The 25,558-nt window shown below is 42.1% G+C and overlaps 1 protein-coding gene and 1 long non-coding RNA gene across 3 annotated transcripts in view; one reads left to right on the forward strand and one right to left on the reverse strand.

The window, feature by feature from the left end:
* The window catches only part of LOC110402142, a 91,243-nt gene that overhangs the window by 19,052 nt on the left and 46,633 nt on the right, over positions 1-25,558 (reverse strand). Inside the window, exons 2-6 of the long non-coding RNA XR_002440923.1 lie at positions 11,888-11,970; positions 3,802-3,875; positions 2,048-2,230; positions 923-1,007; positions 476-592 (exon numbers count right to left, since the gene is read on the reverse strand). This is a non-coding gene — a long non-coding RNA (uncharacterized LOC110402142). The remainder of the gene's footprint in view (positions 1-475; positions 593-922; positions 1,008-2,047; positions 2,231-3,801; positions 3,876-11,887; positions 11,971-25,558) is intronic.
* The window catches only part of KCNC1 (potassium voltage-gated channel subfamily C member 1), a 105,270-nt gene continuing 79,735 nt past the window's right edge, over positions 24-25,558 (forward strand). For both annotated transcript variants that reach the window (XM_021403890.1, XM_021403889.1), the window contains exon 1: positions 24-718. In XM_021403890.1, coding sequence (XP_021259565.1) covers positions 149-718 — 570 coding nt within the window. In that variant the 5' untranslated portion in view covers positions 24-148. The remainder of the gene's footprint in view (positions 719-25,558) is intronic.

The following is a 25,558-nucleotide window of genomic DNA, read 5'->3' on the forward strand; positions in this document are numbered from 1 at the left end:
CCGGCCGCGGGCGCCGAGCGGGAGCGGGCCCTGACCCGGAGCGGGGCTCGGCTTCGCAGCGCCTGCAGCCGAGCAGCCGTCCCCTCGCGGGCTCGCCGCCCTCCGTGCTCGCTTGGATGAGGCTGCGACATGCCTGATAAGAGACGAGATGGGCCAGGGCGACGAGAGCGACCGCATTGTGATCAACGTGGGAGGGACTAGGCACCAGACTTACCGCAGCACCCTGCGCACCCTACCCGGCACGCGGCTGGCCTGGATCGCCGAGCCCGATGCCCACAGCCACTTCGACTATGACCCCCGCACGGATGAGTTTTTCTTTGACCGGCACCCGGGCGTCTTCGCCCACATCCTGAATTACTACCGCACCGGCAAGCTGCACTGCCCCGCCGACGTGTGTGGGCCCCTGTACGAGGAGGAGCTGGCCTTCTGGGGCATCGATGAGACCGACGTGGAGCCCTGCTGCTGGATGACCTACCGGCAGCACCGCGACGCCGAAGAGGCTCTGGACAGCTTTGGTGGGGCGCCCCTGGATAGCAGCGCCGAGGATGGAGACATAGATGGCACCGGAGACTCTGGCGATGGCGAAGAGGAGCTGGAGATGACAAAACGCCTCGCGCTCAGTGACTCCCCGGATGGCAGATCTGGGGGCTTCTGGAGACGGTGGCAGCCCCGCATCTGGGCACTCTTTGAGGACCCCTACTCCTCCAGATATGCAAGGGTAAGCTATGCAACCAGCACCCTCACAAAATGCTGCCCCACTCGGTCCCACCTCTGCCCGGTGGCACCGGGCTTAGAGCCACAGGCAGAGTAGAGCAGGCATCCCAACAACTGTGTGCAGGACCTGCGGATGTAGGCCATGCTCTCATGCAGGTCCCACGCGCGAGGCCCAAGTGGACACCGTGGCATGAGCTCGCGTACTCACATGTGGGCTTCTGAGATCCTTGTTCTCCAGCGGGCTCCTAGAAACACACAGCCTGGGGCAGGTCCCATTCATAGGCCAGGCACTCCTGTTGGAGAAGGGAGATCTCCGTTATACCAGATAATTTCCCTCCGTGCACAGGTTTCCACAGTCCGCTATGCCCCAGCAGTGAGGCACCTACTCAAGCCCTCTTAGGAGCTAACTGCTCTCCCTGTACGAGATGGAAAAGGGATCACAGGAGCAGAGGTCTTGGAGAGCTGCTTAACTTGGACTGGAGAGGCTGCCTGTTCCCTTCTCTTTTCTCATACGTATCATGTTAAATATTTATGATCCTGCTTCTCTGAGAATGGATAATTCAGCTGCTCACTTACCTCCCCACTGTGTCTTTTCCCTTAAGGGGAAAAGTATTAATCAGAGGAGAGGGTTCATTCATGGAGAAGGGACACTGTCTGAGAGGCTTCTACCCTGGCTACCGAAGGACAACCTCTCCCTCCCAGTGCCTGCCCCATATGGGGACAGTGACACTGATTGGGGCCTGATTCTGCATGTGAAGTCAAAGGTAAAGAAAAGATTAAGTTCAGGAGCGAGAGCAAGATTAACCCCCAAGGCATCTGTTTTGGTAAGCAGGAGGAATAGGTGGAGGACAGTGCCTTCACAAAGGGATCAGCTTGGACGGGTGTCACTCCTCTCCTAAACGTACGTTTGTGGAGGCATAAAATTGCAACCAGCCCTCCATGGTGATGGCTGGTGCCTCGGTGTGGGAGGATAAGCGCTATTCCTGAGGAGGATCAAAGGAGTCAGAGCAGATAAAGGAGCAAACAGGATGGATAGAGGAAAGAAGTGGAAATGCAGGGCACAGAGATAGGGAAGCTGGCTGGGTATGAATGGGGGGCACAGCGGCTGCTGGAGGCTGCTGGGCTGAGCAGAGATCTCCGGCAGGGAGCCACCAGGTCTGCAGCCTGAATGAATGGGGAAAGCTGGAGCAGAGCCTGCACTTACATCTTGGTGCATTTCTAAACGTTCTTGTTTGCATATCCTTTGGAGGTTTCCTCCTTGAACAAAGAAGTAAATATTTTAAATGAATTTCTTTAAACAGCACGGAGGGTAAAGGAATAATAAAATATTTACCACAACATGAAAGGATGATGCTGTTGAATTGCAGCTTTCAAATCCCTGATTTCTGCCAAGGGAACATGGAAACAGAGAGGGAAGGCTGGAGGGCATCCTTCAAATGGCTTCATTAGTTTCCTTTAATCAAGCCCAACATTAGCAGGCGTTAGTTTGAGGAGCAGATCTCTTGTGGCCAGGAATCTGTTGGTAAACAGACCTCAGGTCAAAGCAGTGTTCTTGTCCAAGATGCTGTGGAATGGACCAAAGGCTAAATGGATAAAGCTGCCCCAGTGAAAAGGCTCTGTAGAGACTAAAATACCCTTTTTCTTGGAAGCATTCCAGTATTTTAGTTTGGAGGGCAAAATACATAACCGATGATGAGTCTTTCTTTGTGATGTACAGGCTGGAATCCTAGGAGGATATAAATCCCATTTCCTAATTCTCTATGGGTATGGGGTATTTCCATTTAGAAATAGGCATTTTATAGAGAGATATTTTTTTCCAGTGGTTGCCACATCATTTATTCACAATTACATATGCATACTCGGTAGAATTCAACCCCTGATTTACCTTTAAGTTGTTTCTTCCCTAAAAGGTTGCCATACTATAGAAAACACAAATTCTGAAGTTAACCTGTATACTGAATATTTCATAGGTTAAATATCATTCCTTAACTTGTATCTATGGAGACACAGGCTATACGCATTAATATTTCGTATGAAGGAAGATGGCTTTCATCATCAACACATGCACACACTGTCCATTAAGGAGACATTAAAAGACACTTAACATTTTCTAATAAAAGCCATACGTTATGGTTATGGATGTAAAAAGAGATGAGAGTCTGATTTATGCTCCTATAACCTAATGACAGACACTGCAAAAAGATCTCAAGCTCACAATAGCTAATTTACAGTAAAATAATTGATAGCATCATTAACAAGTGAATGGTATATTAAAGCAATCCTTAGTATAGTCAGGCAACAAATGGTGTTACCTCCTTTATAATTGTGTACACTGCTTTCATTTGCTAACTGTATTCTAGCCTTGCAAAAATTTAGATTCACACTGCCATTTTGTCAAAAGTTTACATCACAAAATTTGTCATCCTAATTGGTCTTAGGCCTGCAATAATGATGATTAACATATATATTGGAAACCAAAACTATACGTCTAAGTAACATCTTAATATAAGCACTGATTTACATAATCTTTACACTATCACACTTAGGCAAGTACTAGTACTAGGGATGTGGTATATGAATGTTAAGATTAAGTGAAAACCTGCAGAAATTCTCTGGTCTGTATGTGGCACATGAAGCAATGAACATTCAGGAACTGTCTGTGGAAAGCTCAGCATTTACTCAAACCTAGCCACTCCTGGAGCCTTGTGACGAACACTGTTTACAAATACAAGAACCCACGACTACCTTGCCTCACCAGCATCCAACTCATGCTAAATATCTGATCTCATTGTAGATCTTGCTGTAGGTGGCCAGGGGAGAAGGGAAGAGCACTTGTGTGTTACAGGAAAAATCAGCTAACTGTACATTATGTCTGTTCACAAACTTACTTTAACAAAGCGTAAGATCCCAGTTACTAACAGTTTGTACTGGCTGGTTTAGTTACATTCACGTTTTCTAAATACTGATTTCTTCAATAACGTAGTTCTTTCTAAAAAGATCAAACACGTAATAAAACTGCTTGCACAGGCTTCTAAATCTTAAGAGAAAGTGGTGTGTTTCAAATCACACCTTGCCTTAGACACCTACCTTAATAAAGTGCACTGCACTTCTCTGTAACATAAAGGCTCCGTGTTTTAGGTAACAGAGGCCAAGGCAGGTACCTGGAGGTCAGAACAGAGCAGCAGATAAGGTAGTGGAAAAGATCAGCTCTACAAAGATACCAGGTACACATGCAGACAGGTGGGCATCCAGGTGGATTTTCAAAAGCGTCTCCTCAGGCAGCCAAGTACCGCCTCACACACTGGGCACCTAAACTGGTGAGCTGTTTCTTCAAAGCTTACTAGAAAGCTTTTCACATCTTCAGCCAACTTTCTACATTTATTTTCTGCAAGTAGATGCAAAGGGAAAAACCTACTCAGAGCCGCGCAGATGCTAGAACAGAGTATCTGAGAGTTGTGTTGTAATAGTTCCTGCCTCCTGCACTCGTTAGACTTTGCAGGCCACTCTGCACACACACACAGCGCATGGAAAATATTTTCCTAGCACCCCAGCTCCTTTATTTTTATGTCTGGTCATGCTGTTCGTACACAAGCAAAGCTCCCGCTGACTTTGCGGGGAGTCTGGCCAGCATGTATCTCACATCTCTGTCCCGTTCCTCCTCCTCCCCAGCAGGATAAGACGGTGCTGGTGTTCATGCACAGCTGCTAGGTTAGTCAGTGGTTGGGAATCTGGAGCGCTCTGCTGAGATTCCGTGCGAGTGCTCACACTCAGATTGGACAGTCAAGCTTCATTAATGGACCCTAAGGAAAGCTTTATAGTCCTTCCAAATACACACTTTAACTGTTTTTAAATAAAAGCTGGTTGGGGTCCTATAGGAAGTCCTCAACAGCTTGACTTGCCATCCTGGCGTATGCTGTATGGCTCTGATCTGGAAGAGGAGTGTCTTATGGAAAACCTCACTTACTCTTCCCTCCTCTCTCCCTTTGCACCTGCAGAGGAATCTGCTTTCCTCAGTGGGGGATTTTTGAAAGACAAATTTCTAACGCAAGGAAGGAGGCAGTAAAATGATAGTGGGGAAGAGATGAGAGAAAGGTGGTCCCCATGGACTTCCTTCAGCATTCTTTTGTATGTTCAAGAGCACTTCCACCTTGCTGTGTTCATTTCTCCATACGGACTGCATCCTGTAGGTATAAGAAGGCTTATGGGTCCTGGCTCCTGACGACTGTACTGTCCTGGTGCTGAGAGGCTGTGGGGATATTCCTGCTCATCCCTTAACCTGGCCAAGCTCAGGAGAGCATCACCTTGCACAAGGAGAGCTTATCCTGCTGCCATCCCACAGGGACGCGCTTGGCCCAGGGATGCTCCAGGGACGGGTGCGCCCCTGGGGATCCCACCACATGTGAGCGAACAGGGAGGAAGAGGAGGCCCAACTCCACACCTCCCCTACCCACAGGCACCCCTCTCCTGGGGGGGTTTCTTCCAAGGGGCCCCAGTGGAGCTGCTGTCCCTCCCTGGGCCCTTCTGCAAAGCCCCCCTGCAGAGGCATGCCTAATCCTGCACTGAAGCGATTCTCACTGCACACTGACAATTAACCAGACAGCCTAATTTTAACTGCACGCTGCATTACAGCTCTGGAAAAAATGAGAATCCTGCATTAAATGAAGTTTCCCCTGTGCTCGTAGTATAATGGAATTACAGATAGACATCTATTAACCACCACTCTGTCATTCATTATTAACACAGCTCCTAAAATCCCATCTTATTCCTATTTTCTCCCATCAAGGGGAACGCTACTACAAATCCTTACATAACCCACGAGGAAGCCGGGTATTGGCTCCACTGCATGCTGTCCAAAGCAGCCTCTGCGATCCCAGCTGGAAAGCATTGGCCACCTCCCAGGCTCTGTCCCTGCTGAGTTAGCCAAGGTGGGAGCAGGCACACTCACAAATAACTCCTGTGAACTGTTCCTCTGGCTTCAGAAGTAATAAACTGTAAAGCCACCGCCAAGAAAAAAAACCTGATCATGGCAGCTATACAGGATCGTGACTTCATTGGTTCAAGTTGTTCAGAAACACACAGGAAGATGTGATGTCTGCCCAGAAAGTCTTACAGTCTTTGAAGTCACAACCTCACAGGGAGATTAGAGGGATGATGTTACCCACCTGACACATCTCTGGCTGCGTAGTGCAGGCAGTTCTAATTCATGGAAGGGTTGTTTCTTAATCCATTTGCCTATTTCCAGTTTTATTTCTATTATTTTGAAATCTTAAAAAAGAACGGCATCTGTTGCCATTTTCATAGTTTTTTTTTTTTTTAATCTTACTTAATTATAACGTTTCTAGGTTACAAAATTTACTTGATTTAGCCAAGGCTAAGATTGTATGGATCATACAATCATATGCATACACATATATATGCCTTCCTATCACCACCACCTCCCACAATGCTGAGTGGGATTTCCATATGAGGAAGGACTTCAGAATTAAACTATCCCAAAATACTTGTAAAAACGTAACCTTGGTGCCACTGAAATCAATGCGAATTTAGCAACTGGTTTCAGGATGATATTTGGTCTCCTCTGTCTTTAATCCATCCCTGCGTGTCTTCAGTTATCTTCCTTGCCCTTCTCCTGACATTTGCTATTTTGGTTTTGGTTAGGAATAAAAGGCAGCAAAATACTGTATTCTGTGTTGGTGCATCATGAGTCAAAGGATAAAAAGATCCTTGGATCAATTATAATATTTCTATTTTAGAATTGCTCACAAAAATGTGATGTATTGGACTATACCTAGGAAAATTATTGTTCTAATTTGTTTTTCTTTATTTTGTACGGTCTAGTATTGAGTGGTACTCATCTTTTTGTTGTTTTTTTTTTTTAAATACATGACTGATCTGTGTATATTTATGGTACTACTTCAGTGAAGTCTATACATACTGCCTTTCTTTTAACATAAGGAGAGATGGTAGCAAATCAGCAGAGAGGGAGCAGCCTTACTGTTGTTGAAATTCAGTGCCAGCATTACCAGCAGCTCCAAGGATAGAACTGCATTTTCCTGCAGTGTGGTTCAAGATAACAGATTAACTGCAGTGTACTGCCTTTTTAATACATGCACTGCATATTTCCATTCCAAAGCACTGAGGTGTGATAGATGTTAGCAATTTATTAGGAACCTACATATTTAAATGTGTATTTTCATAATCATTTAAAGTCCTGAGAATCTTGAGCACACTGCATCAAAACACAGAGCTCTGATATCGACAAAGCTCTTCATAATCTTAATGGCTTTTTTCACTGCAAAGGGCTATAGAATACATCCCCATTCAAGCCACATGACTTCAATTAATACTCAATCAAATCACATCCAAGTGCTGTATTTCATAATAAGAAGGGCAAGACGGGTATTCAGATTGAAAAATTGAGCCTTAATTGATAATCAAGTAAGTAATCCTTTCTCATGCAAATGCAGATGGCAAAGCTGAGTTTCCATTTTGTATAGGCTTGATTTTATGAAATTTCAGTGCATTCTTGTGGAATCACACTAACGGAACAGCCATTTTGAGATCTTTGCAACTGTATTGCAATTAGCTTAGTTGCTATATGCTGAATTTGATCTGAGGAAAGAACAGTATTAGAAGGCTGACTGGGTTTTCTCTGCTGAATGCTGCGTTATATAAATATGTGATTCACTCCAAATGGTACCCAGGAGGTACAGGGCTAGGATCGGATGAAATCAGTGATATCTCTCAATCTATGGAGAACCACCCCCTCCCCCAGAAGATAAATGAAGTGCTGTCATTTCTCAGATAATTTGTACATCTCTCTCCTGTGCTCAGTAAGGACCCAGATTTGGCTGTCTTTACTCCTCCTCTCATAGCAATCCCTTACTCCAGGAACGTCCCCGTTCCCTGCAGGCTGAGCCCAGGGCGCTACCCAGCATGGGTAAAGGTGAAAGGACCAGGCCCTAATTGATTTTTATTTCTTTCAGATATGAATTATAAGATATAATGGGGGCTCTAATAAATCATGCTATAAAAATGAAGAATAAATCTCAGTCCAAGGCTTTTTACAGCGATTGCTTATGATGTAAGACCCTTTAATGACAGTAAGTTAAAATTGCATTGTAATGGCCCTTTGTAAATGCAATAAATCTCTGCTTTCAGTGCTCCGTGGACAGCCAGCAATGTGTGTGCTGCACATGATCCACCAGCACAGGCGCTCGCTGCTGGCACACACTTATGTAATTATGTTGATACTTCAGGAGCAGCTGCAAACCTCAGCAAGCTAGATTTACATTGAGAAAATGCTCGGTCAAGACCGTCGTGGTGTCTTGACAGCATGAAACAGTTTAAAATATCCAACTGGCTTCTTATTTGAAAACCTGGGAAAGAATGCCCGTTTTAAAAAGCAGGAAGATGGATTATTTGCTTTTAAATAACAAAAGGCAAAGCCTATTCCTACTGAGTCTTATGATTTCCCAGAGACAAATATGAGCTAAGTCAGGCATTTTGGTCTGCACAACCAAACTGAATACGTCTTCTTTACTCAGTTTACTGGATCATCTACTCAGCATTCACATACACAGACACACACACATCAAAGCGTGCACAGAAATACACCAATAGCGTAACAGCTCCTTGTTTTTCTGCAGCAGAATCCCTAATCCTGCCCACCTTCGCCCTCTAAAGCATTACCTTCATTTCCCCATTTAAATACAGAAAGATCTAGTCAGTTTAGGTTGCTTATTATTTCACATGCATCAGAAATTCAGCTGCGGATTTCACTTTGAAAAACTCATTCCATTAACCCTATTCCTGTTTTTCACCTTGGATTCTTGCACTGCCTTCATTATGCCAGAGCAACTGACAGGTATGGATGGTGGAGGCCAGTGTTGTGATTTGTCTGGTCACAAATTAAATGAAAAACTCCAGTCGCAATGTTCCAAATTTATAACAGGCTTCAGGAAAACGTATAAGGAGAAATCTCTAAAAATGCTGAGCACCTACAACCTCCAGTGGAATGGAGGTCATGTCTACAGCAGAAAAGGACGTGGATAAGGGGCTACCGCTGATGTTAACAGGATCCAGCCAGAGACTTTGTCTCCGGCAAAACTTTTCAGGACAAGGACAATTGTGAAACTGCTACAACACTAAATGCAAAAGGGCTCATCTTCACAGCAGCCTTTGATCTCTACTCTAGAAACAAAACAACATATCGGCCACATTGTGCTGTTCCTCTTTCTTTTTTTAGCGCGGATCTCCCCGTTGCTTATAGCGTGGAGTTTTGCAAGAAACCTAGTGACAATACATCTTAGCACTTCTTGGCAATGTGTCCCGCACACTGCAGAACTGATTTTAACTCAAGTTTTTTCGGTAAAGCACTTGTCAGGACAAACCTAACAACCTAACTATACTACAACTCAACCAATACCAGATTGAGTCAATTGCTGTTGTTTTTGTTGTTGTTGTCTGGGGGGAAAGGGAGGTAGTAGCTAACTTTTATCTGAATTTTGCTTAAGTGATGTCGAAATCTTGTGTTCAGCTGATAAGAGTTCAGTGTTCATCCTGCCAAGGAGTCCCAAAAGTGCTAGTGATTTTATTAAAAGACATGAGGTAAATTTTAATCTTGTATAGATCTCCTGAAATGTTAGTTATGTCTATGCAGCAGGAAATCAATACTGCAAAAGTGCATTTGCTGTCGTAAAGAAAACATCTTTTGGAGAACCTGCTCCACCAGGAAAAGCTCATTTTACTTTGTAAGTGTCAGCGTGACATGGGCTGAAGGCAAATGAACAGTTTGAATCTTGGGAGCATTTCTGTGGTATCTTCAACTCCAAACCACACATTTACCTTCACACATATACAATCATCAGCTACAGTAACTCCTAACCTTCAAAGGATATCTGGGCTAGGACAACAAGGTAAACCTTTATCTGATAGGGCATCTTTGGCATTCATGCAGAACTGTCTGCACACTGCACTTTCAAGAACCCATTTAAAACAGAAAGATACACAGAGCTACATGGTGTGAATTTATTAGAAAGCAAATTAAAAAAAAAAAAAGAAGAAAACAGATTTGGACAGATGATTGAGATGATTACAAGCAATCGAATTAATGCAGATTAGCAAGAGGCCATTTGTTAGCAGTTCTAACTAAAGTCATTATGTGCATGCCCTGCGTGCTTGCGCCTGTTAGTTCTGAAGAAACCACTCTGGGGTTTTGGCTAGCATTTACAGCACACCGGCTGAACGAGGGAAGGCCACACTCGTATAGCTCAGTAGAGGAACATTTGCAGTGGGGCACAAACACACAAACAACACTTGGTATTAGCTGATTAATCCACATCATTTGGTTATGTCTCAGTCCTCCTCATCTTCTATGAATTTTACTCCACAAGATATTGAATCTTGGTACGTCATTTTTAAAATAAGAAAAAAACATTTCCTGGGTACTTGCATTCTTTGGCTCCCCCTTACAATCTTACAATGCATGCGTTGCAGTAACTAGCACAATGGGCTTCTAATTTCCACTGAGACCTCTAAGATGCTATTGCCATAAAAACACCAAGTTAACAATAACCATCTGTGGGAAGACTTTATACTATACTCAGATATAGTTTCCCATATGAACCTGGACTAGTGGAGTAGAGCACCCAAAGCTAGGATCCTTCACAGGGTGCAGTGTGCGTATGAGATGTGCCAACCAGTGCAAGGACATCAGGGGTGGGCACCCTCATCCTTCCTGCGTCATGGGGATTTAGCACTCAGTTCCCGCATCCTCACTTCCAAAGCCAGACTTGTGAAAGGATGTAGCCATATGATGTGAGCTCTAATTTACAATTCTCAAAGCACAAGCCCTGCAGACTTAATTTTTTCAGGTGCACATTAAATTTCCCAGCGCCTATGATACCGTTTCTGCATGTGCCCAAAACTGCCTTAGTGTTGCTGATAGTTACCTTGTATTCAAGTCTCGCTAATGCTGACAATTTTTCGTCACTAACAGGTACAGTCCTTTAAATGTACTCGAGCATGCCAACTACATACAGAACATAAGCTGGTTTCAAAAACGTGCTCAAATGAAAACACTAGAGGATACTAGTTTGTGTGCAGGTTTCCCTTACATAGTAATCCAGAGGCTATGGAGGTTTTTTTTTTTTTTTTTTTTTTTTGCTAGGAATATGAAATTTAAAGTTTAGTATATTCCTTTAACTGGAGGATTTCATATTTTCATCTGTCTCTGCTCAAGAGACTTCCAGGCTTAGAAAGCTGCATCATCCAGACAGCGAAATCAATAGCTTGTACAGCTTGAGGAATTCACAAAATAATGCACTGGGTATGTGACAGAGCAGCATTTCCCAGTAAGACGGAATTAAGAAGCTGTCTCGTGTGATAATTCTGTGCTACTGACTTCAGCAAGGTTAACAGCAGGTAACAGATACAGGTATAACGTTGCTAGAGACTGCTCAGCTTAAGCTTTGTAGTTCTTTATATTCAATTACTCACTAGTTCAGAGTCAGTACCTGTTAGGAAGTGGCCAAATGTCATCAGGTGGCTTACTCAAGAGTGAGCTTTAGGAATCTCTGCACAGCCTCTATGGAGAAGGAATGTACAAGATGTACAAACAGTATCATCTCGATGGACATGGAGAGGACTGTTGTTACCCCAGAGCCAAGGCAGTTCTGCCACACCAGAAAGCGAGCTCCCAAGTCAGTGTAAATTCACATTGCATCATTTGTTCTGAACAGACCTGTATTTCTCAGGGCTATCAGTCACCTTTCAGTCATGCCATGTAAATACAAGTATTCTCAAAATCTCTGAAGGCTGCATTTTCATCAATATTTTAACATAAACATTCTTTTCATTTAAACTGATACTGATCTTTCGCATTTTATTACTTTTTAATGTTTCCAAGTGCATTGAAGAAAAGCAATCTCCATTAAACTACTGCCAGGATAAGTTTAACGTGGAAAAGCACTGGAACCAGTCTTTGCAAGGTTAGTGCCTTTTGCAGCACATAAGCTTTAGGTCTGGCATAAACAAACAACACGGAAATAAGTGATCATTAAGCATTCCAGCTATTACATTCGCTGTCTTCAAGATACACACAAAACTTGTTCAAAATCTTAGTGGAAACTATGAAGGGCATATTGTTAAGCACGTCCCTAGTGTAATTTACCTTATATAGGAGTCTTGCAAAGCGCTCTCACAAAGCAGAAGCAGTTCTTCAGTTCTGCTATATGTTATCAATCGAATCGACTGCTATAATAGAAACAATTGTGTTAGAATTTAAAAGTGACAAATACTGGAAAAAAAAAATCAGTGCCTCAGTAGCTTTGTTAACAGTCAAAAGAACAAAACATGGGGACAATAAAACATTTTAAAAATTGATTTAATTAAAACAAGATATAGCAAAAGAGTAAATGTAATGGTAACAATTGTTCTATGTAACCACAGCACCAAAAGGAGGTATAAATAAGAAATGATGTTATACTCCACAGCATTCAGATTTAGGTTTGAATTCAGTGTAACACCTTATTTTTCTACCCTGATGAATAAAATAAGAAGAAAAAATTTTGAAATGCGAATGTCATTGAACACTTTAAAACCACCACATTTATCCTATTTAATGTACAACCATAAAGCCAAATTGCAAAGTATTCCGTAACGGAATCTGCCTGTCCCATTTCCCAGACCTAAGTAAAGACCTGCAGGGTAAAACTCCAAAGAACATTTCAGTTTAGCTTCACTTATGTGCAATGGACTAAAAATGAATACTTAATATTTATGTGAATCATTGTCAGTGTCAAGTAAGATAAAGTTTTCAAAAATAGAACCAAATCAGGGAAAGAGATTTCAGACTCAGTGGGTAAATGCCTCTTTACGTACGGTATTATTTATACGTATTTTTCTAATCTGTTCTGTCATCTTGTCTCTTAGATTATTAGAAAGGGGGAAACTAGGAACTACGGCAAATGTAGATGCAAAAGGAACCTAGCTGAGAACTGTGGCACAAATATGAGCAAAAGCTGGGAAGCGTGGAGCTGTGCTGCTTGGTCCTTTATTGTCTGTGTGTATGACAAGAAAACCACTTCTGCCTATTTTGTATATATAATCACCCGCATGAAGTACTTTTCTGTGCTTCCTTCATTCATTAGTATATCATAGTAGCTGTATGTCTGCTGGGAGCAGCACACACAACTGTTCTTTGATTTTATGGCATTTCTTGCAAATATAAACTTAACCAGCTCTTGACTTCAGCAGCAAGGTCCAATTCAGACCATCAAGGAATTTCATCTTATTTCTTTTTAGCATGACAGTCCTAAAACTATTTTAGCAGGAAGATGTACGTGCCTACAGGTGTGAGAACTGTGGTCAGTTTAAGCAGAGATCTTAGACATGAGCATGAGGAACAATAGCTCTTTTTATAGCCGCCAGCGTATCTGTTTGTTCATCCCAAGAGCCCAGCAGGCTTCAGCCAGCCCAGCAGGCACGACTTCCACTTGTGGTGGCTGTGGGCACGTCACCAATTCTTGTAGCTGCAAAACTTTTAGTAGAAATCCCTTCCTGTGGTATCCCTGGCTCCTCATTTTGACAACTTGAGCAAAAGAACAAAAAATGAGCTTTCTACTCCGTAGCTGTGCACGACTTTGTCCAGATACAGCAGAAGTTTGGTGTAAAGATTTCTCTAAAAGAACTGCAACGTATACAGATGGCACAAGGCTGAGAAAGATCTTCAGGAAAAGCTCCGTAGATGATTTATAAGCAGAAACTAACTTCCCAAGCCCTGTAACAAGTTTACTGGGAGACCAGAAACTGCAAAAGCAATAAAGATTTGGATATGGATGGAAAATGGATCTTCTCATTCACTACCTGCACTACATATGATGCGAGCTGTAATCAAGAACAAATTCCAGATGACACGAAGCCATCAAGCTGTGGAATCCCTGCTAGTGCTCGCTGCCCGTGCTCGCCACAGTCCTGCTATTAAAATGCTCACAGGCCACAGAAACACTCTCAAGCCAAGTCACCAGCTCCAATGATGAATTCTTCTAGTTAATACAACTCACCCTTGACTTGCAGTTTAGGGTGTAATCCTCCTTTTAATCACTAAGGAACAAAGAAAAAAGGATCTCCCTTTTTAATTTCTGTTCTGTTGTTATTTCCAAATAACATTCCACCTGTTTTGCTTGCAGTCCTTTAGCTTGTTTGAGGTGGGTTTTTCTTATTTGTTTGTCTGTATATCAGTTGAGAAAAAAAACAGGTTTCCATGTAGATCAGGAAGATAAGGGCTCGCTTGTGAACTTTCATCACACAATTCTCTGCCTGGCTTTGTGTTTCTGTAGCCCTTTCTGGACACAAAAGCGCTCTCCCTTTTAGAGGGATCGACATCTTGTCCTTCTGGCTGTTCCCCTTTCGCCCGGAGTCTGTGGCACCAGTTATGTTTTTAGGAATGCTTGTCACTAGATAACTGACCGGCTGCTCACAGAGCACAGGATTATGCAGGAGGAACAGTGGTCATCAACAGACATTCGAAGGACACTCTGTAGAAGCAGAAATACAGAAAATAGCAGGTCCGGCAAAAGCAATGAGGAGAAAAATGTTGGGAACGGGACATAGCAACAGCAAGTAGGAGACAAGAAGAGGCTTTAGAATTAGAAGAACAAATGATTGTGAGGATGGGGAAGAAGTCTTGCTCTTCAGTGTCCACTGCAGAACAGTGTTGGGACACTGGAAGTGGAAAGCAGGATGACAGATGACCTGCCCACTAGTAGAGGAACAAGACTGTCAAGAGCTTGAAAGCTCAAACTGTGTTAACTAACAACAAATCCCCCCTCCTTTTCCAGCAAGGTGAGAATGACCTAATCAGAGTAATTCAAATGACAGCAGTATGCCAGTACATTCTGCATGTGCCGCAAGCAAGAAAGCAGCCCTCACAAGAGGCCAGGAAGAAGGGAATTTGCAGTAATAGATTTTGTGGTCAAAAGAGCACATTTTGCTTTTGCAAACTTGCCAATGAATAAAATAAGGGCTAGGCTCCTCAGAGAAAAACCTCATGTATTATCACCAGTGCTTGCACGAGAGAACTCTTTGCTGTAAGGACATTTGAGGATTTTGGACAATGTGTTCTGATACACTCATTTTTTACTGTGGCCTGTGAAGGTCAAACATGTTGACGGCTGGCACAGGAGCTTGGCAGAAACCAGGAAAAAAAAAAAGTCAATTTCATCTCTTTAAGAGCTCTAGGGCAGAGGCATCACCTTTCTAACCTGGCCAAAACAGCATTTCCTCTTAGGAGTCCTGCACAAGCATTATGGCCATCACCATGCACACATGCACATACACACTCCTTTTCAGCTGTGATCTAAAACTAAACGGGATTATGGGATTTCAGGAGGAAAAAAAAAAATGCAAAAAACCCTGGTATAATAACTATATAGGGTACCCATGGAGGTAAGAAGGAGCCATAGGCTCTTGCTCTGTCAGACCAAAGGATGCAAATGTCAGTGTCAAACCCCACAGATATTATTCTAGGGGTGATTCTCAGAGCACATTAAATCTAGGGACAGTCAGCACCCCTTGGCCCTTGCAAAACCACATTGCTCAAAAAGAAAGCATGGGATAAACAGTCAGTCTTTAACTGAGGGTGTAAGATGTGGCTTCTAAGAAGTCTGTTCGTCGAAGACTCTTGATACAAATGTGTCTAGGATTCAGTGACAGGTACAGCGATGGAGCTGAAACAACAGGGAAGAGGCAAGGTAGCACAGAGAGGCAGTACCATCTCACAAGGAGGCACAGGAATGCACCAAGTCTAGATCTGACTTCAGAAGTGACTTATGGCAAATCCCAGCTTCTTGGTAGTGATTTTTCAGCTATAATCAAGATAATAGAACATTATTTATCAACCTCTTCTGGGTACTGTGGGGACTAATGAGTAATGTGTAATTGTGCACAGTAATTTGGAGATAAAGTTTTTTGAATTTTCAGGTCATGTTTACTTTAAACAGGTGAAGCGAGGACAGCTTTTTGACAGCAGAAAGATCTTCTCAAAATAAAGTTCTTATCAAAATAAATCAGGCGGACCAGAAGGTAATCTTATCTTTGCTTTGTTCTAATTATTCAGCATTCCTTGATAAGATTGACAAAAAATGAGAAAGCAAAGCTTTAATGATTCAAGAAAGTAGAATGTAGGACCATTTAAGGCCATATCTACAAAACTTATGACAATGATTAAAAATTCAGAAGATTCTTTTTGCTCTGTCAGATGAAAAATTAAAGCAGAATGCTCATAACAGATTACTGATACTACTGACTACTAAATAATATTTAAGAAATGATAGAGTTTAAAAATGGAATACGTATATCCCCAAATAGATATTTTAAAATGAAGCATACAGAATTTAAGCCCTAGGTGACTTATTCATACCCTACATTTTAACTGGCCTCAGTTTGTAGGAACCTCATAAAGCCAGAAAATAGTCTAAGTGACTTAACCTCTCACTTTCATAACTTTTGTAATCTGAGCAGAGATTTCAAATTGAAGGAGGAAGTGGCAACAGGACGAGCCCTTGACTTTTATCTTGTCTGCTGTTGGAAAACACACAGCCTTCTCAGAACAGGCAGACTAAGTATGAGCTGAGGGCTGTGTCTAGCAAAGTGTGTCTCTTCCAGGAAGCCCAGCACCCCACAGAATGAGATGTCAGAGCAGATGATGCGTATAGTGAAGCCTGGCATGTGCTGATGCTCCCTGAGCAATTGCAGGAAGGCAAAAAGCAGAGTGGGATCACACACATTTTTCTCACCTGGGGCGGCCTTATCTCCAGGAAAATCTTCAGTATTATGTGCCCTCTGACATGAAGGCTGCAGACAGAGACTGAGGATAAACTAATAGCTTCCTGAGGAAACATTCAGTCAGAGGTGGTGGAGGTACTACTACAGATCAAGATGAGAGGCAGAGCAGTCAGGAGGGACACAGAAGAATGACACTTGGACCTCTTCTGTCACTTGCAGTGTGCTGGAACAAGCAGTAACCTAGTTATTCCCCAGAAGACTCAAGGGGTGAGGCAGACAACACAAGAGTTGCACATCTCCTTTGGAGATGCAATTCTCCTCAAAAATATCCACTGATAAGGACACAGACCACAGAGTGTGTAAGAGGTGCATGGGAACTCCATCCAGTGATAGACCAGTAATTTCTGTTACAGGGAAGCAGAAAATGTCTAGGGGTCTGGTACCACTCAGGGAACATTGTGTTCTTCAAGAAAAATGCTCTGATTTAAAGGAGTTAAAGAAAAATCAAATTATGAGTTAACATTACGGGATACAGGGATGGTCTGTAATTGCTTTTATCCTGGTTGTCTAATTCAAACGATCTAAAATGGCAAATTTGACCTCCCTGTTTGTTTTCTAGAGCAGTCTCTGAAGGTATTGGGAATTACTCATTTTCTAAATGGAAGAATGAGGGAAAGCAGCTGGAAGTTTAACAAAAAAAATAAAAAAGAAAACTTTCTTCTCCAGTGTTCAGTAATTAAAATTAATGTGAAGTTAATCAAAACTCAAAGCGAAACAAAAAAAAGGTCAGAAAGAAATTATATTAGAAATATGTTCCCCAGTCAATTGCTTGCTTTTCAGACTTCAGCAGTGTTGTAATTTCAATACTTATGCAACCACCACAGAATTTTCTAGCTCTGAATTTTACTTCGAAGGCACCCATAAGCACAAACTTCCCAACAATCAGCTCCTTCATGTCTAAGCCTAAAATAATTATTTTTCATAAGAAAAAAATTTAAAGGAATGAAACTCCTTTCAAGTCTCCTTCATATTTTCAGCCTCCTCAGATGCCACTGCTGCATCAGAGCAAAAAAAAAAAGTAACAGGCACCTTCCTTCCTGCTTACTGCAGATCAAGTCAAGGGCACTTTGATTCACACAGGAGACACTGCCTCATAGCACGCAGCTCTTGCAGAAAGAAATCCTCCGGGTGAATCAGTTTGTGGCAGACTTCGTGTTGTGCCAGGTTAACAACATATGCATCCCTGTCCTTGTAGCACAGACTGGAAAAAAAAAATGGTATTTGCTAGAGCTACATAGCCAAAAACATTTCAAATGTATACACAAATGTCTGTGTGTAACATTTATGACTTGGCAAATTAACTTGCACATCAGGCACACGTTTTGATGGTTAATTTTGAGCCCTAATGCAGCAGAGCAGTCTCTTCTATCTGGCTGGTGTCTATCCTTTTCAAAAGGCAAGGGAGTGCATAAATTATGTTTTAAAAGAGGTAGGCATTTCCTGCCCACGGTGTAGAGGCACTGTAGGTGGATTATTACCCAGGAATACCAGCGAGGTAGGAAGTCTGTGATTTAACCCGTTCTTTGTACTGTCTCCTTGCCTGCTATTTTTTTTTTTCTGCTGACAGCCTGAAATTATCCCCATGACAGGATTTTTCAGGTAGTTCAGCAGCACCGCAGCTACATTTCAGAGAGTCAGCAGGAGTTAAAGCCCTAAAGCAAGGATTTTGTTCTGAAATAATACCAGGTAAGCCCTGCAGGAGCATCCAGTTACCTCTGCTGATGTTGGCGACTATGAGACTGTTAAAGTTTACTCTTGTTAATATTTTCCTCACCAGACCCTGCACTAAAATTACTATTTATTAGCTGGACAAGACAGACTCTGAACCATCTTACAGATAACCAGCAGGATTTTGAAGACTATTTCTTCTGCAGGTCAAAAGCAAGAATACTACATCCATGAGGACCTCTCAGTGCTTAGTTTGATAGAACGCTGCTCTAAAATATAGTGCTTCTTCTCACTGAGAATACGAGACAAGAACGAGAATTTTCCAGGCAAACTGGCATCTTCCATGCTTCCTTGGGTTTACCTGAGTACTCTTTTTCTCTAGAAAAAAAACACACACCTTATTAGACTCAGCGAGTGCCACAAAGGCGCAAGCCGGGACGTAGGCCGGCCTGGTCCCCTCCCATCACACCTAGTGAGGATGCAGAGAGCTGCTGGCCAGTGTAGTCTCCGTGAGAAAGACCAAGGCAGACTCACCTTACGAAAGGGGAGAGGAAAGGTATTTTTCTCTTGCAATGAAAATAATAGCCACACCACGTTAGTCCACAGATCTGGTCATGCTTGAGGACACAACTGGGGGAGAACCACTCTCCCCCCAGGGGAGCACAGGAACATTTTACCCCTGGGTGGCAGCAGCCCAGCAGCTGCCCTTGCCACCTTCCTTGCCCTCCTTGGTTTCAAGCTGTCACCAACAGGCTGAAATTCTCATTTGTCACTCTGAACCTCAGGAGGCACTTGGCAGACTTTCAATCGCATTCAGAGATTTCCTACGTAATAAAAAAGGATGCTAAATAGCACCAGACCACCTTCCCTTCCTTCAGCAGCCTGCACACAGGATTGCTTAAGGGACCCATTTTAAATCCCCTGTGAAATTTTCCCTTCACATCCCAGTTTCCGCCTGCAGTATTTACAGAACACAAAGTTATTTCAATTAACTGCTGAAATCAGCCATCACATACCGATCATTAGAGCTCAGGCTCCTTGCTAAACTGAAATTTGGGCAGTAACTTTCTGACCACAGTGAGCTCCTCAGCTCACCTCTTCTGAAGTTGTATTCTGTTCAATAATTGACCCTATCACCCTGTATGTGCTAGTATAGCTGCTGAGCTGAAATTCTCATCTGTCATCTTGTCAGGGTTGAAATTTCTATTTTTGCAACTATTTCCATCCAAGGTAGAAAGAATACATACCACAGCTTTTATCACTTTATTGCCCTGAACGTTATTTAATATTTGTTTACTGGAACAGCCAAAGGCCTTGGTAAAGAACAAGGTCATGCTATGTTTGCTCACTGGACTGAGGAGACTGAGATTTTTTCAGTGGTAATTAACATGAGTAACATGAGCAAAGGAACCACAATTTATATCCATCTGTATATGTGTACATGTATGCATATATACCTGTATGTATATATGTGTGTGTATTTAAACTCTGGTAAGCATTTTTTTTTAATCTACAAATGTGGAATTATTCTGCACTAACAATAGATTAGATGGAGACTAGAAAAGATATATTTCTACAGAAAATAGAGCAGAGATCCTCTAGAATTAACACCTGGGAGCTTAAGTCACTCTGTGTTTTAATACTCCTCTTAATTCCTGAAAAGATGAACTGATAGCCAAGTTTTTTTTTTTTTTATATATATATAGGCATGACTTGTTGATTATTAACTAATCCTCACACATTTCTCTGGCATTCATAAAGCAGTTGCGTAATACACACCACAAACAGACCCATCTGAGGTAAAGCTATTGACCTCCTGCATCAGAGTCCACTAATTATTCTTAATTTCCCTTTGTTTCTTCCCGAGTTTGTGCCCCTCTGCATGAAAAGGATAACACCAATGGAAACAGGCATTTAAATACCACTGCTCATTACCTGTAGCTGTTTTTTTTAATTGCCTATATATTGTACCTTTTTCTCAGCAGCACAGTTTCCCATCATAATAAGACAAAAAGCTAAGACAGTACATTAATACCTATGTATCCGATTTTAAATCCAATACTAAAGCCTATCAAAACCAGCTTCCCTGGGGTGACGGATATTTTCTTCAAAGACGGCCATCTTAGGCCTCATCAACTTTCTGCTTTCAGATTTCTTAACTGAACAGTTATTAGAGGTACTTCAATTATTGTTTTTAAAGTCATCTTTTAGCAAGGACCATCCTAACGGAAAACAGACTCAGAAGCTTCTGGTTAGAGAAGCTGGAAACAGAGAGGCTCGGAGCGCAGCTGAGTGCTTGCAAAGGCATTTGATGAAGTCAAGCACATGGTGTTATGTGCTTCTGTATTACCTTCAAAGCATGCTTATACATTGTATGTAGTTGTTGTAGCTTTCTCAGGAGGTTGATTTTACACACCTCTAACTTGCACCCTCTCTTAAGGAAACCAAATGTGGAAGCACAGCTGTAGGTTTTATCCAACTGAGGCAGGATGCATTAGCAGCCGCAATACTGGGAGCTCATGGATCCTGGACGTTATCCGTCTCATTTCAGTATCTAATCTCTCTAGACACTTATAATATGCCACTCACTGATGTGCTCCATCTTAGCTGATAGTGAAATCATTTAATAGAAGTGGGTAGTGAGGTAGGTGACAGGCTGATTGATGGCAACGTCTTCATTGAAAGCTATACAGCAATGCCAGACAGAGGTCTAGAGCAGCTCAGGAATACAGCTCTACCTAAAGTTGTCGGTATCCGTGCAAGTTTATCATGCCAAGTGTGGCCTCTACAGTCTAGCAAAGCATCTTCCTAAAAAACAAGCTGAAATACTTCAAAACCCATTTCTTAAACAAAGAGTGTCAGCATCACACAGGATAGCAAACAGTGAGATGATGGTGAGACTTGTCATTTCTCCCTCCTGACAGTGACAGTCTGCTTTTCTACTTCCTTAGGGTAATGAGAAAAAGTACCAGTCTCTTGAAGCTACCTCTGATTTCAGTGATCTCTAATACCTCAGTGGCAACACTGGTTCTGTCAGAAACCAAACATGTGCACACCTCAAGACTACTCACCCTCAGTGTCATAGCTCTGTCCTGCACAGCAGGCACATTGGAATCACACAGATCCTTTGGGGCAAATTTTATTTCCTACAAATAGATGAGGGAAGTCAGCAAGCACCAGAAATACAAAAGCTAATACAGAGGGGATCCTGTAGAGAACAGTTCCTGCACATTAACAATTACTGCCATAGAAAGTCCATTCTTACTTGATGTATCTCCAGTCAAAGCCTATAGACAGGTTTTCATGTCAAGGAAAAGAGGGCTGTATATGAGTTAGGGAGCAGGAAAGTTTGTTCTTTTCCTTTCTTAAGAGCCTTGAGCACGTCAGGTTAATCATTCATGGTCACTTCTCTTCCCTATTCCTTAAAGACAGCTGGTTCTAGGGAAAGCGAAGGCAGAGGAGTCTCTGCCCACCCTTGTACTTTAATGGAGACACAGCCTGACTTCACCTCTGCAGCAACAAATTCCCTTGGATCCAATGGCTTTTCAATCCATAGTGAACCTCTTGTTCTGCCTTAAGGAAACAGATAAAGATGAATCTGGTCCTTTTCACCTCCACCAGTGCTCTCACAGAAACTGAGCCCAGACAGTTCAGCAGTGACCAGCACAAGAGTTTCTGAATGTGTATTTATTTAGGCCTCGTGGTAAAAAGTCAAAGCATATTCCACTTAATTTATCAAAGAATATCTCGAGGTGGTGGCTAATTCTATCTCAATTCTTCCATGCTCCACTCAAGCTCTACCTTGCGGGGCTGTTTCCAATCCACCAGCAGCACAAAGACAAGATTTCAGTAAAACTAGTATTGTCCAAGGTTTTCAAATGGGCATAACTAAAATTATTTCCTTACCAGAGGCTCATTTGCAATGAGACTGTGACATACCAGCATTTTACCTCCTTCAAACGGCAGCGATAAGAGATGGAGAGAATTTGTTTGCTCGTGACTGACTTTCTTAATGAAGGAGCTTTATCTCGCCCAGTGCCATGTGTTGTTGCAGTTTCTGTGGTAACGACTGACTGCGGAGAGCAAGAAGTGGCGGCACAGAAATCACTGTGAATTGCTAGCATGTAAACAAAGGCTACCTTTGGGTATGTTTTACATACGTATGTTTTTTACTCACTTCAAGTTCATCTTCTGGAAGGCAGTTGTTAATGTCTACAATATTTATTACTTGTATTTTGGAAGTCACTGACTAAATGTCCTATATGACGTAACTTTATATGCCATCCTTTGCCAGTACGTAAATGCAGCTTCTAATTTAGGATAAAACCCATTTGATTTTTGTCCATATAGGCAAAATTCATTCTTTAATCCGGCCTAGAAAATCAGAGGAAAATCTCTCAAGGAAAATCACAAGCTATAAAATGTAGAAGTATAAAAATATATATGTATATACATATATAAGCTAACCAAAACAAACAGAAGACGACATGAAACAGAAGTTAGAGAAGGTAAAGCTTTTTTCTATTCTGTTTTCCTGGAAGATATTGATGCACGTTAATCTCAGGAAGCAAGCTCAGAACACCAAAACTGTGTAAGCACTTCAAGTGACTGAAGTGAAACACTGAGGAAGACTAGGCTGAGTATCTTTCCATTTTAAAAGACAGTTCATATTCTGAGTTATGATTCCAGCAGCCATACGCAAGACCTTTAAAAAAACTCAGGAAATGCCTTCAGAAATCAAGACTGCAATGGTTGGTGCCATTTCTTTCACTACCCACATTTACTCACACCCTACTTCTCTAGAAACACATTCTCAAAATGGAAGCAAATTCTCAAGCACCAAGCCGAGATTCCAGTTTACTAAATTCTTGCAGAGTACTGAAGTTTCATTGAATAGAAGCTAAGGCATCCAGATCAGTTTGTTTAGTCATGAAAATACCAGAAGAACGGAAGACAAACAAGTTGCAAGAATGGAAACTCCTGAACTAGTTTTCTACCAGCTTCTCACAGTCCACATATGTTTTATGAAATGTTTGTGGTGACTAGGACACAGGATGAGCTGCTTAGAAATGGGGCACAGTTATTTCGTTCTCACAGTCCAGATCTCAAGAGGGCTCTTACACAGAGGTTTCAGGCTGCCATAACCACAGTATTAACTAAATTATTTTCTTTCCTGATTGGTAATAAGCAATACCAAATATCCCATAAAAATATTTCAACATATACTAACCGCTTTGAAGCCCAAATCCTTTGGAGTCAACAACTGATTGATGCTTGCAGAAGCAAGACTGAGCTATTTATGGACATCACTAGCTGTAAGGGTTACATCGCCAAAATCAAACAGCCTTAGCACAATATACTTTGCGTGAAGCCTCCAGTTGTTCTGCTGTGAGATCACACCATAGCAGAGTCAACTTCACTCAACTGCCAGCTGCGGTCCCTGTAAGCCAGGGTGCCATAACGGAGGTTTCCAGCTCATCCTGCAGCACTCAGCTTGAGCAGTGCTACAGCTGCATTTCCAGCTGGTACAGCACGTTCTTTAATATTACATTACCGCAGTTTCTGAGCAGAGGTGGACCTTGTGTTGCTTTTCACAGGGGAGTCCTCCTAAGCAGTGTTGGTCTTTGGCTTTTCGCATTTCTTTTCACAACGGGCATGAGCTATTCCTGTCACCTCCTGGCTGTTTGTCACTGCTCTCCATGATGTCAGCCTGTCACCACCAGGACTGCCACCAAGCTGCAAGCACATTGCAGTCCGTGCCGCTTCTCATCAAGGCAGGTGGCCACAACAACCTTTCTCATCCAGCTCAACAGCTGCTCCACTGCAGACAGCCTCAAGTCACCCAGAGCCACTCTCACACCACCTGATCAGAGGCGCTGTGGCTGCCCAGTGCAAAGGAGAGGAAAAAAGCAAAGTCCCGAAGGCCACACTAAACAAGTTCCCCACAGATTAACTTAGTTTCAACCAATTGAAATTACACAGCTACCATGCGTCAGTGTCGCCTTCACTCCTCACTGTAGCTTCTCCTTGGTCTCACAGCGCTATCATATGATCTCCATAATCTGGCTCAGAACACCAAACATGGGCCAAACCCAGCTTTCAGTTTAGGCCTCTTCCTCCTCATCCTTTTTAGAAAAAGCTGTTTGAAGACAACATGCTAGGCTCCAGTGCCTGTCCTTGGAAAAGGGTGGTAAGCAGCTTGTCTATCTGGAGGCCTGATTCTGAACAAAGAGTTCACTGCTCAGTTCAGGCTGTTGTTTTCAGGAAATGTTTTACCTGCTGGATGCTCTAAGGCAATGCTTAAGGCACCTGATGGATACTGAATGAGGGCTTTAAAGCATTCTAAAAGTACTAGATGTTCAAGTTTCCCAAATTTAAATAATAAAGAATGATTTCAAGAGGGGCAGGAATCAAAACTAATTAACAAATCCCATTATGGATTTGTCCTTTTGAGAAGTGATCCTCTGATTAAGTTTCTTAATTGTAGAACAACTTCAATAGTTGACATTTTCTAAACAAAGATGACAAAAGATGAATAACTATTCTTGTACAAATTGCTAACTCTCATTTTCCTGCAGGTAATACAATTTTCTTTTTTTTTTTTTGAAAGAAAATGAATGTAATTTACAAACTAACTACAGATTTGCTATTTATTTGGCCATCATTTCACTGTATCTAGAGAAACATAAGAGCTTTTATCCAGGGTAAATACATCTCATTGCTTCAGTACATAAACCATCATCTAACTTTTGGTTTATGAGATAACGGCTTTTAAATTATGATCAGCTAATATTTATCCTAGAATTAAAACAGTGATAATATCTATGCCATTCCTTGGACCTAACAAATCAGATTATTATCCCCATGCAAGCAGAAAGGAGATGCAAGTTATGTGCAAAACGATCAAGCATTTCAAGTTAGTAGTGAATATTTCAAGATGCCACGGGTTGAAAAATATCCCCCGATATTAATTACATTGCCCTTGTAGATCTGTAAACATTTCATTATTTACTGTAATAGGAACAGAGGCTCACCTGCATTCTGCTCTCCATACTCCACCAAACAATCTGGTATTGACAGATGTCTAGGACAGCAAGACTTTTATGCTGCACTGATACCAAATAGAGCAGGTGGCCATGATCTCTCTGGCCAAGTGAATTTGGGCCATCAGAGATAGCTCCTAAACTGAATGACAAGTTGGTACCAATATTTTTTTATGGTTTTGTTCAGAATCACTTAGCAGTCTACTTTTTAAGGAAAAGGCAGATGTTCTTCATGATTTTCTGTGATTTATGAAGATGACAATATATCATCAGCCTAAAATCCTCCA

Source organism: Numida meleagris, chromosome 6 (assembly GCF_002078875.1).
Source record: "Numida meleagris isolate 19003 breed g44 Domestic line chromosome 6, NumMel1.0, whole genome shotgun sequence".
In the NCBI taxonomy this organism is placed as follows: Eukaryota; Metazoa; Chordata; class Aves; order Galliformes; family Numididae; genus Numida; species Numida meleagris.